This window comes from Hydra viridissima, unplaced genomic scaffold, assembly GCF_058129835.1.
Source record: "Hydra viridissima isolate aposymbiotic clone 2 unplaced genomic scaffold, HvirCarnegie_v1 scaffold_1, whole genome shotgun sequence".
NCBI classification, from domain to species: Eukaryota; Metazoa; Cnidaria; class Hydrozoa; order Anthoathecata; family Hydridae; genus Hydra; species Hydra viridissima.
Genome location: NW_028324300.1, coordinates 17,654,780 through 17,673,261, shown reverse-complemented (window position 1 = coordinate 17,673,261; position 18,482 = coordinate 17,654,780). Strand labels below are relative to the sequence as shown.

The following is an 18,482-nucleotide window of genomic DNA, read 5'->3' as shown; positions in this document are numbered from 1 at the left end:
ATATATATATAAATATATATATATATATATATATATATACTTTTTAATTATGCTTTTAAAATTGCATATATATTACACTTTTTACTGATATGTTTTTAGTAAAGTTGTTAAACATTTTGAAACACGTAAAAATGTTATAAAAATGTTGCTGCGATTTGTTGCCCAAAAAGATACATCTAATTCTGAAAAAGGTACCATGAATGTTGTATCATCATCTTCCGGTCAGCCATTTTAATTGTAGAACCAAGTTGTAGCAATGTAACACTTATGACAGAAGTTGTTGAAATGACTACTGGTGCTACACTTTTTCTCTCGCATTCTTCTTTTCAATTATTGCAATTCTCTCTTAACTAATTTACTGTCAACTGCAGCAAGTAAACCAATACGTCCCTGCTTTTGCAGCATAAGGAACAGTCTTGCATTTTCGTCCTCTATCAGCCATACTAGCAACGGTTCTAATCAGATCATGTTACTTAATGATTGAGGGCGCTGTGGTAAATGGAATTCTATTTTCTTTTTGGATCGGACGCTATGATTTTCCTTGATTTTTCAAATCAAATACGAGGCTTCTTTAATGGAAAGACACATTTGTTTTCTTGATTCCATTTTGCTGAAAAGCTATATATATAGCTTTATAAATATATAGGATTAATCAATTCAATTCATCAATTAGCTATATAGCTCTATATAGCTATATAGCTATCTATATAGCTATATAACTCTGACGAAAAAGATTTTATCAGCTTTTTTCTTTTTTACTTTTCAGTTTGATCCAATTTTTCAAGTATGATTCCAGTTTAGTTGGGTCGATTTACGCAAAAAATATTAACTTATTTATGTTATATATTTATTATTATATTGTGTAATTATATAATGTGATCAAATGACGCATAAAATTGACTACAAAAAAAAAAAATTATAAAAGAAAAAATAACTTTCAAGTTTTAAATTATTTTTTTTGCCTGAATCGTAAAGTACATAAATCTTTATTCCCCATTTAGTTGGTTTTATAGAATTATAAGTAATAAAAGAAAAGTTACCTTCAAGTTTCACAACGTATTCATTAGCAAAATTTTTAAAATTTTCGATTTTATTTTTTGCAAGCATTTACGAACTCGCGATTTTATTTCTTGCAAGCAGTTACGATTTCGCTATTAACGAGCTTTTATATCTGTAGCTCCGAGTGTAACTGTTTTCTAATGCAGCAGCATGAAAAAGTTTGAGCGAATCTTTCTTGTATAAATACGTTTGGATAAACAGAAATTCGAAAGTTTTCATCCGCCATTATTGTGGTATATTCGGCATTATTCCCATGTTAAGGATTACTGTAACCAATGCACGAAATTCTTGTGTTGTTAATTCTTTCCAGTTTTTCCTCACAGACTCTTACTCTTTCATTTTATTATGTACATATTTACTAGTTTCAGTTACTTTATTAAATAACAGTTAATAATTGTTTTAACAGTTGCTAATTGCTTTAACAGTTGCTAATTGCTTTAACAGTTGCTTATTGCTTTAACTATCTGGTCGATGTAAAAGAATCTTAAAAAAATGTTATGGTTCAATGAAATTCGTACTAACTTTGGGACCTGCAGAATTTCTAAACTGTACTCTTTAAGATTCATTCTGCAGATTCAGTGATATCTTTCCATTTAGAATTATCTTTTTCTTCTGTAACGTCTGAATCTGAAGAATCTTTATTTTTGGTTTTTATTATTCGATTTTTTTTTCTTCTTATCCCAATTACTTCATCACTCTTATCACTTGTATTGTTTTGACCACAACATTCTTTTTTTTTATTCAGAATATTAACAATCGATCTAAACTCATCTTCGATACTACAAATTTCGTTTGTTAATTTGATTTTTATGACGTTAAGCGGACGGAATTGGAAAAAGTATAATATTTTGATAAATTCACAAATTATTTACCATCACTTGCAAAAGTTTTTCAAAAAGATGTACTACACAAAAAAAAATTAGTTTTAATAACCGTCTCTTTTGCTAAACGTAAAAAACAAACATAAAAAAATATAATAATAAATAGATGTACGTAGACGTCAAAAAAAACGTTTGTTTCGATTTTTCATGTAAATTAATTTTACTTAGCATTATTTTCAACAAACAGAGCGCCAAAAACTTTTGCTGCGAATTATTGACAGCTTCTTGTTTATTGAGGTAAGCGGTAGACCAGCCTTTCCCCTACTGCTTTACTTTTTGCTCCAATTCTTGATAGTTTCGCATACCTGTAGGTTATTAACAGTTTCTAAAAAAGCACAAAAATTGCTAACTGTAACAGTGTAGTATTAGGACACTCGCTAAATGCCCTAATGCTGCACTGGAAGATTAGTAAGTTAATGCTTAACTGGAAGATGAATGAGCTAAGTAGGGAGATTCTATGTGATTTCTGAAATTTCTGATGAAAAACTCCAAAGTTAAACGCAGTGTCAACTCATTCCTTGAGCCAACCGGGCCCGGTCTCTCCGAATGTTTTTATTAGGCGGGTTTTAATCAACGTCCAGGATTCCACCAACTAATTTTTTTACAATCAAAAGATGCAATCCATGGAAAAATCGATTCTGGATGAGAGGGAGTTTTTTATTTCATCTTTTTTTCGGTTTTTTTTTTTTTCAGTTCAAACGAGACAAATGCGATGTTCTCAATGAAATAAAGCGAAGTAGATGTATTGTTTCGACATAAAAAAAAAAAAAGAAATTTTAAGTAATTTCGCACGTGGTAGTTACATTAATGTTTTCCAAAAAACTATGGGGCTATTTGATGAAATAGCATTGCTTTTCTGCATTTTCCACTGTAGTTTAATGAAAAGAAGCGACGTAAAAGGTTTTTGTCTCTTTTTTTTTATCATCAATTGAAAATAGTTTGATTCATTTTATTTATTTAATGATTTTTTATTATTTCACTTTCTTAAATAATGACAAGGTATAAAAGGATAAAAGTATGACCTAACGACAATATTTAACTTAATAGATCTTTCATCAAAATTAAAGATTTTATTATCATTTTTTGGGACAAAAAAAAAAAACAACAAAAAAACAACAAAAAGAAAAACTAAAAAATAATAAAACAAAAAACAAAATTAACAATAAACCAAAACGAAACAGAATGTTTAAACGTTTTCTTTTTAAAAAAAAATTAAAAGAAGTAATCACACTCTAAACAAATGCTCATAAATCAACGATCTTTTAAAATATCCAACACCTGATATTGTTCCCAAAGGACAGTATAAAGGAGAATCAGCAGAAATGTTAAAACATCACCTGTCTTAGCATATCATCATCAATTAAGAACTAGGAGGTGGATCAAATCTATTGTTCAACAGTTAAAGTTTTGCAAAGTAAAGCCTTTGATTCTTTGGAAACTTTTCGTGTTATTCATTAGAAGACTCAGCAAATAAAGTTAATATCAATTTATCTTTTGTTTCAAGCAAAAATTTTTATGTATATTTTTATATATTTATTTTTAGAAAAAGATTGGTGCTTAATTGAAAACTTTTGTTTGAATGGAGGAACATGTATCAATCATACAGAAAGAATTGAAATTTATGATGTTTACTTGTAAGCTTTCTTAGAAATTGTTTTTTACTATTGTTACATATTGTTTATTAATCTTCATGTTTTAATTTTTTAACTGGATGTAATAATTCACTTGTTAGAATTTTAGTTTGAAAACAATAGAATGATTGACATTTCAATTTTTATAATCAAAATTAAACTCATGATAAAAACATTTTTTTAGAAAGCAATCACTGCAGTAGACTAGTTAAAAAAATACCTGGAAGAAATTGGAATTTAAGGTTTAGGAATGAAAGATTTTGTGTCAATTTTACTTGGTAACTTCTCCCTTTTTCAATACAAAATCCTTTACTTTTTACTCAAAACAAAACAAATTCCAAATAAATATTTTAAATACATTTATGATAATTTAAATTAATAAATTGTGTGGGTGTGTCTATATATATATATAGACACACCCACACACACACACTAAGGGAAAAAGAAAATTAAGATTTTAAAGAAAAGTTTACATTTTTTTATATCAATGAATGCAGATGTACTGAAAATTATTATGGGTTAAGGTACCAGTATGATGGACGCTCTTTTGGTAAGATATTTTTTCTCAAAAAGTTTGTAGTTTGTTAAAGGTTTAACCATTTAAAGAGAGGTAAAATAATGAAAGAAAGGTTGTGGCAAAAAATTGAAACATAATGTTAGTATGACTAAATATTATTTTTAGATGAATGCATTGAAAACCAAATAAAATGTGACGGTGGAAAGACTTGTTACACCTTGAAAGAGAAATGCAATTTTAAGCGTGATTGTGAAGATAGTTCTGATGAAAGAGATTGTCGTGCGTGTTTTTAAAAACTTTTTCAAAATTTTTAACAAAATTTTAGTTTCTTTTAAGACAAACCTAAAAAATAAAATAGTCATAATGTGTCGAAATGGTTCTAATTTTGAAGTGATGTTTTTTTTTATTTAGCTGCTGATAACTGCACAGAACATAATTTTTTGTGTGGTACAGGTATTTGCATAAATAACAAATGGATTTGTGATGGGGAGAATGATTGTGGAGATTTCAGTGATGAATTTCCAAGTGTATGTGGTAAGCGTTTTAACTTTGACATTTCAATTTGTTTATAAAGTAAGGGTCTAAAAATAACTCTTAAAGTGTAGCAAGCCATGAGCTTGAATTTTATTGTAGTTCATATAGTTCACTGGGTCTGAAGTTGTTAATCACAGGCTTGCATGAGGACAAAGGGTTGCCTGCTATATGTGGCATATATGGATGATGAAAAAAAACTACTTGATTGCTGCTAAAGCAGCATTTATTGAAGTTAAATATTTAATGAGCAGCTTGGTCAAAATGCCAAATGCTATTGCCCTGAACAATTTGACCATATGATGTTTAGATTTAGGCGATGATCAACTCCACATGTATATATTTCAGGAAAAGACCATCAAGTGGATGACCAAGATGGTTCTCTTTTTTTGTTTGGCAGGGCTGCAACAGCTGCCTTTTGTATCTCCTGAACACTAATGCACACAGCTCAAAACAGTCCACTTGAAGGTCACAAACGTGTGAAAATTATTCTTGATAAGAAAAGATTTTTTATAGCTGGGCGCAGTACTGATTTTGCTTTGGTTGTCAAATCTAAGCACTAAAGACTTTAATCAGACTCTGTATGCAGCTTCTATACAACCAGACTGTGTACACAGCTTCTGTAAAAAGCATGTAACACATACACAGAAGATACTTTATTGTTAATTTTTATTTTTTTTTTCTAATAACAAATTTTCCTAAACAGCTTTTAATTTATGTACTTTAATGGTTAATTTCTTTACTTGTTTTTAAATATATAGCAAATCAGAGTTGTCCTGTTGGCTTTTTTACTTGCAAGAATGAAAGATGCATAAAAGCTACATTTCTTTGTGATGGAGAAGATGATTGTTATGATTTAAGTGATGAAACACCACCAATTTGCCATATACAACCAAGATGTAAAGCAGGAGGTCACCACTGCAAATCAACTGACAGCTGTGTTCCTCAGGAAGTGGTTTGTGATGGTATTGAGGATTGTGAAGATCGCTCAGATGAGCGACATTGCAACTCTACTCCTTTATGTCTAGGGTTTCAGTGTGAAAAAAATATTTGCATCAATAAGAAAAAAGTGTGTGATGGATATAATGATTGCTTATTTGGTAATGATGAGTCAAATTGTGGTTTTGTCTGTAAACCTGGTTTTATAAGGTTTGGATTTAGTTCAATTTCAAAGTAATACCTAATTTAGTATTGAGAAAATGATTGGATTCTTTAGAAAAATGTTTGATTAATAAATTTGCATCATTTTTTTTTTTTAGATGTCTTGATACATTTCAATGCTTCAATTCATCTGGTTTTTGTGATAAAAAGAAAGATTGTCGCAATGGGTTTGATGAGAGTCCATTTTGCAACCAAGATGAGTGCATGATTGAGAATGGTGGTTGCTCTCAGATTTGCAAAGACCTAAATGTTTTTAGGGAGTGCCTATGTTATGAAGGTTACCAGAAGAAAAGTACAAATATTTTGGATCCCCATTGCATAGGTAATTAGTGTTGTTTTTTTTCTCGCCTAAAAAGGCAATTGGTATAGATATTTTTTATATTATGAATTATCAAATGTCAATATAGATATTGGTAAAAGAAATTTATTCAAGTTATAGTCAAAATAAATCAATTACTGTAATCATTGTTGTCAACATAATCGCTTTTATACAAGTAATTTAATTGAAGTTAGTAATTTTCAATGACAAATCTTGATTAGACTATTTAAGTAATTTATGCAAATAAATAAAATAAAGTTCTATGCAAATATTGTTTTGGAATTGTTCTGTAAACTATGTTACTCATTTAAGTTCTAAACATTTTTATATTTATCATTTTTTGAATTGTATTCAAGTATCATCTGTTGTTTTTTTTTTACACACTTTAGGTCTTAGATCTGAAGTGCTGACTCCATTGTCATTCCAAAATTTATTTTCTAAATTCACATTTTTTTATTTAGAGTTGTTTGCTTTTTATGCTTTTCTTAGATGTGGACGAGTGTTTGGTACTGGGAATATGCAGTCAGATGTGCCGCAACTTTCCAGGTGGATATCAATGTAGTTGCATGAATGGATATGAGTTACGTGATAAAAGATTTTGTGATGTCCCTGGTGGTAATAAAATCCTTTTTTAATTTTGTAAACATTAACCTCATTTCTCTTACAGATTCTACAGATTATCTCTTTAGATAACTAAATGTATTATTTTTTTTTTTTGCAAGTTTTGTTGAAAGATTACAGTTTAAAATTGAAAAATAATATTTCATGTATAGATAATACAACTTCTTTAAAAGTGTAACACTGAAAAGTTAAAGCAATTTAGAGTTTACCTAAGATTTCTGGATTTTTATGTTAAATATTTTATATTTAAATATAAAGATATTTGACTATAAATATATTAAATCTTTCTTGGGCTGGACGAGCAATTTTATGAAATGTATTTCTTGCTCAGAAATCAATTCTACAGTGAGTAGTTTTCACTGGAACAAACATTCTAGTTGCTCTTTTAATTTTGGATGATCTTATGATTAACTTTATGATCTTATGATTAACTTTTAGATGGTTTCTTTTTGCACATACTTGGTAATAACACCATTGGGGAAGTAATCATGGTAAAAGATAAATACAAAAAACTTGATGAAGATTATCATGTCATTTTAAATAATATATCACTTGGTAGTGGAAGCTCTTTTCATGCAAAGCATAATTACATTTATTGAACAGACAAGGAGCAATCTGTCATAAGCAGGTGGTTTTTTGTCATAATTTTTTTTTTCAAACTTTACTTTTTGAATTTATTTCTAGGTTTTTAATAATCTATGATAATTTTTAATAATTAATAATAGTTTTAATATACTGAATGCAAAAAGTTTTATAGTTTTTTTAATATCTTTGAAATCAAAAGCATATTGATTTGGTATGTTCTGCTTTTTTTTTGTTGAAATCTATGCAAAAAAATAAAAAAAGGAATGTGGGTGGGGTGGGGGGGAGGTTGGGGAAATGGTGCAATTCTTATGTTTTGGCTTGATGACACCTAAAAACTTTTCCTACATTTTTGTATATTTATATACATATTATTCCTACATACTTAAACTATATTAAGCTTATGATTCCAATTTTCTTATCATCTTTTTGTTATCATGATGGGTTTGTTATCATGACAGCAAATTAAGTTAAGAACTTTTGTATTTTTAAGACCAATAATAAATATTTGAGACTATAAATGAACTTTAAAACCATTTTATGTCTTAAAACCTTATTCCTTTTTTTTTTTCTTTGTGAATGTGCTTTTTCAAAAAATCTTTTTGAATTCATTTTTTATGGTATCATTTTTAAGATTTGAAAAAAAATGAAGGTATGAACGAAGAGGGCTTGAGTTTTCACACGAAGGTTTTTTTTCCATAGTTGTTAATGTTTTTTTTTTGGAGTAAGATCTCTTTAAAGTAAAATAATTTAACTTAATATGAGATGGAAAGAAGTCATTTGCAAAACTTCAATGCCATTGATTTACTTTTCATTTTAGTTTGCTTCTTTTTATGTTCATAAACTTTTTTTATTCTCTGCTGTGAGATAATTTCAACAACTTTTTCATGTTTAGATTAAATCTTTTAAATACTAACAAGTCTATTTCAAAAAACCTCATGAAAGAAGATGTCATTCAAAATTTAAACGGAGTTTATGCTATCTCAATTGATTGGGTGGGATTAAAGCTTTACTGGACTCTTCCAAAAGATAATCTTATTGAGGTTTCTGAGCTTGATGGAAGTAACATGCTGCAACTTGTGAATGCTAACAAACCTTATGCTCTCGTTGTAGATCCTTCTCCAATGTGATTTTCCTTTCCAAACAATTTAAAGTTATTTAAAAAAGACATCCCTGTTGCTCTTTTAAATATTGAAGTTTAATTTGGTTATTAAGTTGATATTTTGATTCGACTTTTTGTTTAATATTTCAATTTGATATATGCATATTATATATTATAATTAAGGAAAAGTTGAAAAAGCAAAATGTGAACTTTTGAACCATGGAACTTTTGAACTATTATCAAAATGAAACTTTTATAACATTGGTTCATTGAGATCCTATGCAAATAACTTCTCATTTTTTTGTTCGCCTTATTGCATGTTTTTTAATATTACAATTTATGGTAGCACTATGCTGATTAATTAATTGATGTGCTTGTTTTGTAGCAAAAGGTTCTTGTATTGGCTTGAAATGGGATTTATTTGGGCAGTAAGCATGGATGGAGAAAAATCTACAAAACATATTGTTTACAAATCACATCAAGTTTTACCATACACACTGGTACTAGATTTTCCTACTGAGATGATCTATTGGTTTGATTTGAATTATATATATTGTGTTGGAACAAATGGTCAGGATTTTCAAAGGGTGACTCAACGGTTTGAAGGCCCATATACTTTGGGATTGTTTCTTGATGATGTCATATGGATAGAAAAAGATTTTGTGGTAAAATGCAATAAATTTAAAGGGAGTCAGGTCACCAGATTAATTGCCTCGCCATCAAGTAATAGCATCATCTCAGTTTACAATGGGGTTCTTCAACCTGAGAGTATAAAACATACTTATTACGTGTTTTTAAGTTTATTTTTTAAAACTTTTTTGATCTAGCCAAATAAATTTGTTCTTTCAATTTAGTTTCCAATCCATGTGCAAATATTTATTGCAGCCATCTTTGCTTACTTTCGCATAATCAACTATATAGATGTGCTTGCCCTACTGGTATTGATTTATTGTCTGATGGTTTCACTTGCAACACTCCTGGTACAGTTCCTATATCATTTTTGAAATAAAAACATAATTAAAATAGAAACATAATTAAAATATAAACATAATTTATAATAAAATAAGAATAAGTTTTTGTTTTTATTTTATTTAAAATATCAAAGTTATATCAAATTTATATATACTATCAAAAGTTATATCAAAGTTATTTTTTAAAAATAATTTTGATCTGAACAGTGCTACTATGAAATACTTTTATTTCTGTTCATTATCACCATGCTCACAATTATATTTGTAATAAAATATTTGGAAAGAAAAATAAATATGCAAAACATAACTTAGTAGGATTAATGGTAACTTTCTTGTGGCAAATTTTATTCTCTACAAAACTTGTACTTTGAAGGTTTTAAGTCTAAATAATTTTTTGTTTTAACATTTTTAAGAAAAGAGAATTTTTCTTTGTGGTAAAACCTTAATCTGTAAAACTCTGTATAACTTATTTTCCAAAGTTGACATTTTTGCTGTTGAGCATATTTTGAATTGTTACTTTAACTTCTGATAAATATTTTAAAAATATTTATCAGAAATTTAAGTAACAACTCAAAATATGTTAAACAACAAGTATTACTAAGTTTTACTATAAAACAAAATACATCTATATAATATTTAATTTTTAATCTCTACAAAAGTTCTATTTTAAAGGATTTACATCTAAATAACTTCTTTTTTAACATTTCTTAAAAAAAGATAATTCTTTTTTGTGGTAATCTTTAAAACTCTATTTGACTTATTTTTCTGAGTTAAACAACAAGTATTACTAAGTTTGACTATAAAACAAAATACATCAATAAAATAAATCACACTTAAAAGTATATCTATCAAAAAGGCAAGCACAAACACCTTTTATTTCTACTAAATACTAAACTACTTTATTTCTACTTCTGATAAATATTTTCAAAATATTTATCAAAAGTTAAAGAAACAACTCAAAATATGTTCAACAACAGGTTTTACTAAGTTTGATTATAAAATAATAATATAACAAATTGCACTTAAAAGTATATCTATCAAAAAGGCAAGTATAAACACCATTTTTTTCTACTAAATACTCTTTATGTTTAATATCTATTTTTCATCTATTCTTTATGTTTAGTAATTTTTTTTGTTTGTTTACCAGATGCATTCCTATGTAAAGAGGATTTCTGTTTAAATCACGGCGTTTGTATAGATAAGAAAGGAAAGGAAAAAGTCCCACCCTTTTGTCTGTAAGCTTCTCCAATTAGTTTTTTTTTTTTGTTCAAAAGATTTTTTATCCCCCAAGAATGTATGATATGGTGTGGTTATTTTATTTAGATGTAAGAATGGATACGCAGGTTATTGTTGTCTAAACAAATTGGATCTTCATCCATTGTATGAGAATGGTTCATTAGGCAAGTTCCAAAGGCTTTTTTTTTTTCAAAAAATGCTAAACTTGGAATTTTTCCTGAAGAAAACTATTAAAATCAAAGTCAAAAAAATCAGATTGAGTTGATTCATTGAAAAGATCATTTAGGTTTACATAATTTTCTAGCAATTATTTTCTAAGCTTGATTCCGTAACTTTCTGAATTCAATATTATCAAATACTCTATTATTTTGATTGTGTTTTCTTTTTTGCAGCGCGATATAGATGTGTATCCTGGTATTATAAAAATGGTGGGTTATGTAAAGAGCATGATGACTTCAACAAGTTACTTTGCAAACCAATCTGCAAGTAGGAAAGATTTTGAAAAATGTTTTGCTTTACTAATGCAAATTTACTGTTGTTAGTATTATTATTGTTATAATAGTTTTTTCTAATTATATATTTATGCTTTTAATGTAAGATGTCCAAGGGATTATGATGGTGAAAGATGTACCTCCTATATCGGAGCCTATCTAACTAACAATCCATCAACAAAAGTTCTTCAAGGTAATCTTTTCTCCCCTTTTATATAAAGAAATCTTTAATCTCATAAAAACTTAATCTCATAAATGTTTTTATAAGATTATTTTCCTATGCTGCTCTATAAAAAAGTGTTTGAATTGTAAAAACTTATTAAAAAATTAAAAAAATTTATTAAAAAATAAATTATATTAAGTAATAAAGCCCACAAAATAAATGGCATTGCACCCATTAGAATTTGATTGTCTCCTCTTTTAATCACAAATTGACATTTGTTTGTTCTAACAAATTCTTGTAGAAAAAAAAAACAAAAAAAAAAACAAATGAATAAACATGTTTTTTTTTTTTTTTTTTTTTTTTTTTTTTTTTTTTTTTTTTATAGATATAAAAACAAATGGCTTAGGAAGCAAAACATGTGGTTTTGAAAATTTTTTTTATTTCTAGAAAAGTTTAGTTTACCATTGATTATCACTGTTGTTGCAGCAGTTTTGGTTTGTATTCTCATTTTCTTAGGTGTGCAGATGCGTCGGTATTTCAGCCGAAGGTTATTTTTTTTTTGTAAAAAAAATCTCAATGCACTATGTTTGAGTTGTTATTTTACACTTTCAACCTCTTTTATTACAGCAGATTATGAACATTTGAATTAAAGAAAAATTTTAGTTTGAATTTTATTGGAATGCGCACTAATTTCAGCTTTCATTATTGCTTTACTGTAAACTTTTTTAAAATACTTATGCTCAATTAGGTTTCCCAGTTTCAATAGTTGCAGCTGCAACTAGCAACAGTTTTCTCATTCTGTTGCATATCATGGTATAATTTCTCTATTTCTGTTATAATGCAATCATTTGATGTAGAATGGAATTTCGTAGTACAATTAGCAGTTTATAATTAGAGACAATACATTGCAATATTTAAAATTTTGGTCAATTTTGTTAAGCTATGCATGTGCCCAAAAACCAAGACCTTATGCTAGATTTTTTTAAATGAGTTCATGTCGGCCCAATGTTTCAAATAACATACTGTTTGAATTTTTGTTGTTTTAAAACTAGATACCAGTCATATCATTATCACCTATCTATCAATAAGAGATATATCATTTTTCAGGATGTTCCATGTTCTTGCAATGTTTTACATTCGATTTATTCTAAGAAGCTACTTGGTGTATCTATACTGGCACTTTTCTCAATATTCAATTGCTAAATGATTGTTTGCTGTGTCCATTGAGGTTAAGTGATGACAAATAAAGTCAAATACCAAAATGATAAAGTACCAGATCTATAAAATGTTGTTTCAAAAATTGTTTCTAAAGTTAATAATTTTAATTCTTAGTTGATATTATTTAAGCTAATGTTTAGCATAAACATATTTGAACAAATAACTTTACACTGTGAACAAGATAGACCACCAAGTTATATGTATTGACACCTAATCAAAAATTGATAAAAAAAATTTCATAAAAAAGAAAAAGATCTTAGTAAAAACTTTGAAACTATGAAAAATTAAAATCGTAAGGTTGAAACTGAAGTCTGTAAAGAACTCAATATCTTACTTTAAATGATACAATAAAATTCCCATTTTTTTTGAAAATTCTATACTCTTTTTCTGAACTTTTATATTTTCACCTAGTCATCATTTGATATTTTCAACTAGTTATCCTTTTAAACAAGACCTTTACATTTTTTGTGCAGGTTTAAAATGCTTAGGGCTCAGTAAAATAGTATGGCTTCTGAAGACTGGTAAACCAGTCAACAGCTATTCTTAAACTAAATGCTCTTTGCTACAACTACTAGAAATTCTTTAGTGGAAGATCAAATCTTTCATCTCCTGTAAATTTAACAATAGATCTGTTGAAGCTTTATATACCCCCTGGGTATTTCCTTGATATTAATCAATTACTGTTTGCTCTGGTAGTAGTAGAAGAAACCTTTACTTGATGAAGCTGAGTAATACACCTAGAGGTGTCTTACTGAACTTCACCAAGAGAAGTATCAAAGGGTCATTTTTTCAAAAAAAAAAAAATTATTATGAGGAATCCACATCACCTTTTTACCACATAAAAAATGGTAATTTATGAATGTTAATTGTAAAGGGTTTTAAAATTAACAATATCTTTGAATGCAAAATGACGTTACATAAATAATGACTCGAATGTAAAGTCGGCCATCAGCACAAAACATTCTGCAAAATTATGATTGTAATATCTTATTTATGAGAAAACAGCATCACATATATAGAGTCATTATTTATGCTAATGTTTAAATATAAATTCAATATATATACACTAATCAGCAAAATTAATGCACCACTTATAAATTCCAACTTATTTTGAAAAATATTACTTATTTCCCTGATTAATCAATTACCAAGACGATAATAATGATTATTGTTATGCCTTTTGTAGGTTATATTCCATTTCCCTTAATTAACTTTGAAATTAAAGCAGCTTTTCATAAGTAGCATGTTTTGCTGTAATTAAAACTCATTTCTAAAAGAAAGTATGTATTGGTTTTAAATTGTTTTAACAGTAGAAAAGGTAACTGTCATTTGAACAACACTTCTGTTCGCAATGCAGCGTTCTAGAGAAAATCTATGTTGAGATGAATGTGTTGCAATTGTTATTTTGTCCAATGAAGAATTAACAAATTGCCAACTTGGTAGAAGAATTGGAGTGTCTCATGCAACAGTTGGTAGGGTTCTACTAAAGTTTCTAGAGACCAATGATCACACTAGATGACATGACTAAGGCAGACCATGAGCTACCAATGTTGTGGAGGACTGATTTTTATTGCTTTGAACACTGAGAGAACAGTTCACTACTGCACAAAGTCTCCAAATAGAACTTGTTGTGGTTCATGGAACTGCTTTTAATTAAGATAAGAAGACTTTGTGCTTTAAATTTACAACCTCAGGGGGCAAATGAATTGGGAAATACATTATTGGAGACAGGTCTTATTAACAGATGAGTCAAGGTTTTGCCTTGTAAGTACTGATCCCCACCCAAGAGAGTACAGAAGACTAAATGAAAGATATTTTGCTTGTAACATTTAAGAAACCACTTTATGTGGAGGTGGCTCATTGATGAAATGGGGTAGAATATCTTTATTAGCTTGTTCAGAGCTTCTTATTGTTGATGGTGGATGTTGGACTTTTGCACCATACATTGGAGATGGATTCTTTATTATGCAGGATAATTCAAGACCACATACAGCACATATTGTTACTGAATATTTAAATAATGTTAATATTGAAATTTTGAAGTGGCCAGCTTATAGTTTAGGTATGAACCCAATAGGGCATCTTTGGGACATAATGGGACGCCGTGTTAAAAGTCAATATCCACCACGTTGTTACAAGGTGGATGTTGACAAGCCTTGACGAGCTGCAATAAAGTCTTATGCATGTGGGGAGATATCTATTAAGAGACAATTAGATCCCTAATTGAAAGTATGCCATGGTGCTATCAGGCAGTAATAACATCAAGAGGTGATAACATTAGTTATTGATAAGTCAAAAATGTTTCAAATAAGCTGTATTATGTGCATAACAGTAATAACCATTTTACTTTATTTTGTAATGTATGATGCCAAAGGATGCTGGATTTTTTTTATAAAACCCCAGGGCGCAAGACCTTTTTTTAATCTATTTATCGACTTTAGATGTTAAATCCTTGGCTTTGACCTTTGTTAACAATTATTTAAGATTTTATCATATTTTAATATTTTCTATTAATAATCAGTTATTCAGTTATGCATTAACTAAATAAACGAAAAAGCCAACACATGCACTGATTTTCATCATAGACTGTTAGCTGTAAAAAACAGATGCCCAAATGGGATTGATAGTAATGCACCTACCAACAGTCAATGCAGTTCCAAAGACGAAACTTTATTCTATCTTTCGCCTGCAATTCAACTGGACTTGGTAAGCTCAATTTGAAGTTTTGTGTTTTTCTCAGCTGTATATGAATAATTTTTTAAAGATAAATCTATAAAGATATTATGCTACAAAGATTTTATACTATTCCAAAAAATATAATATTTCATTTCGAAATAGATTTACACTGTAAAAAATAAATTTTCAATTTCTTTTTCCACTCTACTCAAAATATCCCTCACACTTACATACCAGCACAACGTTTCCGGCTTCACACCTTGGTGAAGCATTTTTTGCTCACGATCTGTCTAAAAGTTGTGCGGCATAATGACATTTGCATCATCTTCAACATCATACAACACTGGTGCATTTAATTCCACAAATGTTTGATTTTAGAAGCAAACAAGCTGATCACATTCATTTCACCCAGCAGACAAATTTTATCTCACCATGACTTATTTCTTTTTTGTTCAATTGAAAATCTTGGGCCTTGTGTAAGTTGATCATTATTTTGTTGAAAAAAAGAAAACAAAAAAAGGCAATGACTTGTGTACTTTACCAAACTAATAATTCGTTTATTATTTATAACAACATTCGTTTATTATTCATAACATTTGTTTATTATTAATAACATTCGTTTATTATTTATAAAATTCGTTTATTATTAATAACATTTTTTTCTTTTTTATTACGGCATTTGTTTATTATTTATAACAAAATTTGTTTTGCATGTTTATTTAGATAGGGAAAAAGATAAGGAGTTGGGAAGAGGAAGGAATTCTTCAAAATTTAAAGAAAATGTAAATTTTCAACTATTTAGTTTAGGATAATCTTTTGTTTTAAATTTTTGATTCAAGAATTTATCGTGATTTATCGTGATTTTTCGTGATTAATCGTGAATTATCATGATTAATCGTGAATTATCGTGATTTTGAGCAATCGCCTCTTTTTAAGTTAATTTTTTTGTTTTTGTAGAGATTTTTATTGTACTTTATTTTAAATAAGTTTTAATATTTATGAAAGTTTTTATTTGAAAGAGTTTTATGCAGCAGAAGGAAGTTTATATTTGTTGTAAATAAAATTGGAATAATATTTAAAATATGTTCTATTTTAAACGTGTTTACCTTTGTTCCTCTAACTTTTCTGAACATAACTGTAATAAATGTTTTAAGCATAAATTATGTCGATGAATTTAGTTAAGCCGATATGTATGTTGATAATATAATCAAAAATATCTTTCAAGCATCATGCAAATGTCAAAAATACAATCTTTAAAAATAGCTGTAGGTAAATATAGGCCTCTGCGGATACTAAAAAATCGGTCGTTAAAAGATCTATGCTCTGGGAATCAAAATTATTTTATTGAGGTAACATAAAACTTTGCTTTTCAAACATGAAAACCAATTATCGGATATTTTAATATCTAAATTTACTCATCTGAAAAATTGCTATATAACCAGTGAGTGCGGGTGTAAGTCAGCCTACGCATGGGTCACCTCACTTAGGGGGATTTTATTATGTAAGAACCTCGCGTTATCCAAACTGACCTTAATTTTAGTAAGCGAATCTGCAAACTCAGTTAAAATATTTTAGAATTCAGTTAAATTTCTCTCTCTTACACAGATACAAACTTATTAATAAAAAGTTTATAAATTCACTCTGTTATGTATATTTTTTCTCTATCAAAAAAACTCCTTTTAACTTTAACACTTTTATTCTTGGAACTCTTTCACTGGGAGCAACTACTTCCTTGTTTATCTGAATTAGCTTTTGGAGTACTCGGAACCGTGGAAAATTCAAGAATCTCTGCAGTAATATCAAAGTTAACTGTTGCCTTTTAATTCGAACGCATGATTTAAACGTAACGTCGCAAAGCCAAACGTCAATTACTTTAATTTGATACTTTATTTATTAATTTTAAAGATAAATATCATCAAAACTATTATTTTCTGGTTTTATTATAAGTAAAAGTGAAATTTGTATTTCAGGGATCTTTTTTCAATTTAAGAATTTTTCTCTTGCAAAATATCGAATTTAACATTGTGTTGCTACTATTAGCAATTCAAATGTCTCTGTAAAACCCAGAAATCATCGATAGAGAATTTGATAAGATTACTCGTCAAAAACATGTTGGAGATATGAAAACGCGTAAAAACTGCTCGTTTAATTTTAAATGAAGAAAATTACATGGAGAATGTAATTAATGGATGGCCTCTAATTATTTTCCTTATTTTAAAAATTTTACTCTTGAGGATGAGAACTTATTCATCAACTGTGTAAATGTTCATTATGTCAACTTTAATAACTATTTTTAAAATGATGAGAAAAAAAAAAGGAAAATGAAGTAAGAACAAATCAGTATCAATGAAATTTTATTTTTGAGTTTCAGTTAATGTTTCAATAAATGAACAGTTTGTTCGTTTTTTATTGAAACGTTGAACTTTCAAAGGTTTACTTGCAATATTTCTTACTAGCGAACTTTTCAATTTTAAAATCTTATCCTTGGTAGTCCTGTTTTTTGCAGTAGGTCTGAGTAGTTGGCCTACAGTAGCGTGTAAAAAAATAACATTTTAGAAGTCATATTGTGCCAAAAATCTTGCTATCTTTATTTCAAAAAAGATTTATGAAGAATAGGAACAAATAATAAAGTGATTGTTTAATTTTTAACAAAAATTTCTTCGTATATTTACTTTAAATAAATATTTCTTTAAATGAATGATTATGGAAGATAAAGAGATAAGAACATTCTGTGACATATTTAATTACTTAAGCACTGTAACAACTTCAAGTGAAACAAGCCATATAAATATTACAAATAAACATTTTCTCTAAAAGAAAACGATTATAATTTTTATTCTGAGAGGAAAGTAATGCAACTTAAAACATCAATTATACAACTCCAACAAATGATTCCAACGCTCGACCAAAAAAATGATCATTAAAAAATTATTTTAAAAGAACGAGACGAGTATTTTTGGAGATATATAGGGAAGAAATAGAGAATGTACTTAGGTGAGATATAACGGAAATCAAGGTCAGCTTAACGCAAATAGAAAAACATGTAAGAGAATAAATTAGCCAGAGTAAGCATAAATATTTTCATTTTAAAAGTTTAAAATGTGTGAACTTGTTCTAAGATTCTCTGTGTTCGAAAGATTTCTTATCATTAAAGGAATTAAAGATGATATTGCGCTCAAAAGAAGATGTTGCGCAAGAATTAATATAACGGGTGGCATAAGATAACAAGTATATAGGGAAACAAATTTTAAAATGAAATGTCTCAAAAACTAAGAGCAGATAAAACAAACGGTTTTTTGCGTTTAGCAAAATACTTTTTTATT

The 18,482-nt window shown here is 28.1% G+C and overlaps 2 protein-coding genes and 1 long non-coding RNA gene across 2 annotated transcripts; 2 read left to right on the top strand and 1 right to left on the bottom strand.

Annotated features, from left to right (window-relative positions):
* LOC149893664 (uncharacterized) overlaps positions 1-18,482 on the bottom strand; it is a 174,218-nt gene that overhangs the window by 107,278 nt on the left and 48,458 nt on the right.
* LOC149893671 (uncharacterized) lies at positions 143-7,319 on the top strand. The gene is made up of 9 exons (XM_090065857.1): positions 143-221; positions 3,484-3,574; positions 4,069-4,121; positions 4,254-4,367; positions 4,500-4,622; positions 5,381-5,768; positions 5,879-6,102; positions 6,589-6,714; positions 7,159-7,319. The coding sequence occupies exons 1-9, from the start codon at positions 143-145 to the stop codon at positions 7,317-7,319; spliced, it is 1,359 nt and encodes a 452-aa protein (XP_089921983.1).
* LOC149893670 (uncharacterized) lies at positions 11,775-15,989 on the top strand. Its single transcript, XR_016451540.1, has 3 exons — positions 11,775-11,812; positions 15,069-15,189; positions 15,883-15,989. It is a non-coding gene; the product is annotated as an uncharacterized LOC149893670 (long non-coding RNA).

What these genes read in the sequence shown, in the direction of transcription:
- LOC149893671 (XM_090065857.1), top strand. Translation starts at nt 143, where the DNA reads ATGTTGCTGCGATTTGTTGCCCAAAAAGATACATCTAATTCTGAAAAA. An exon ending in TTCTGATGAAAGAGATTGTC is followed by an intron (nt 4,368 to 4,499) that starts GTGCGTGTTTTT and finishes TTTTTTATTTAG; the next exon opens with CTGCTGATAACTGCACAGAA. An exon ending in TTTGGATCCCCATTGCATAG is followed by an intron (nt 6,103 to 6,588) that starts GTAATTAGTGTT and finishes TGCTTTTCTTAG; the next exon opens with ATGTGGACGAGTGTTTGGTA.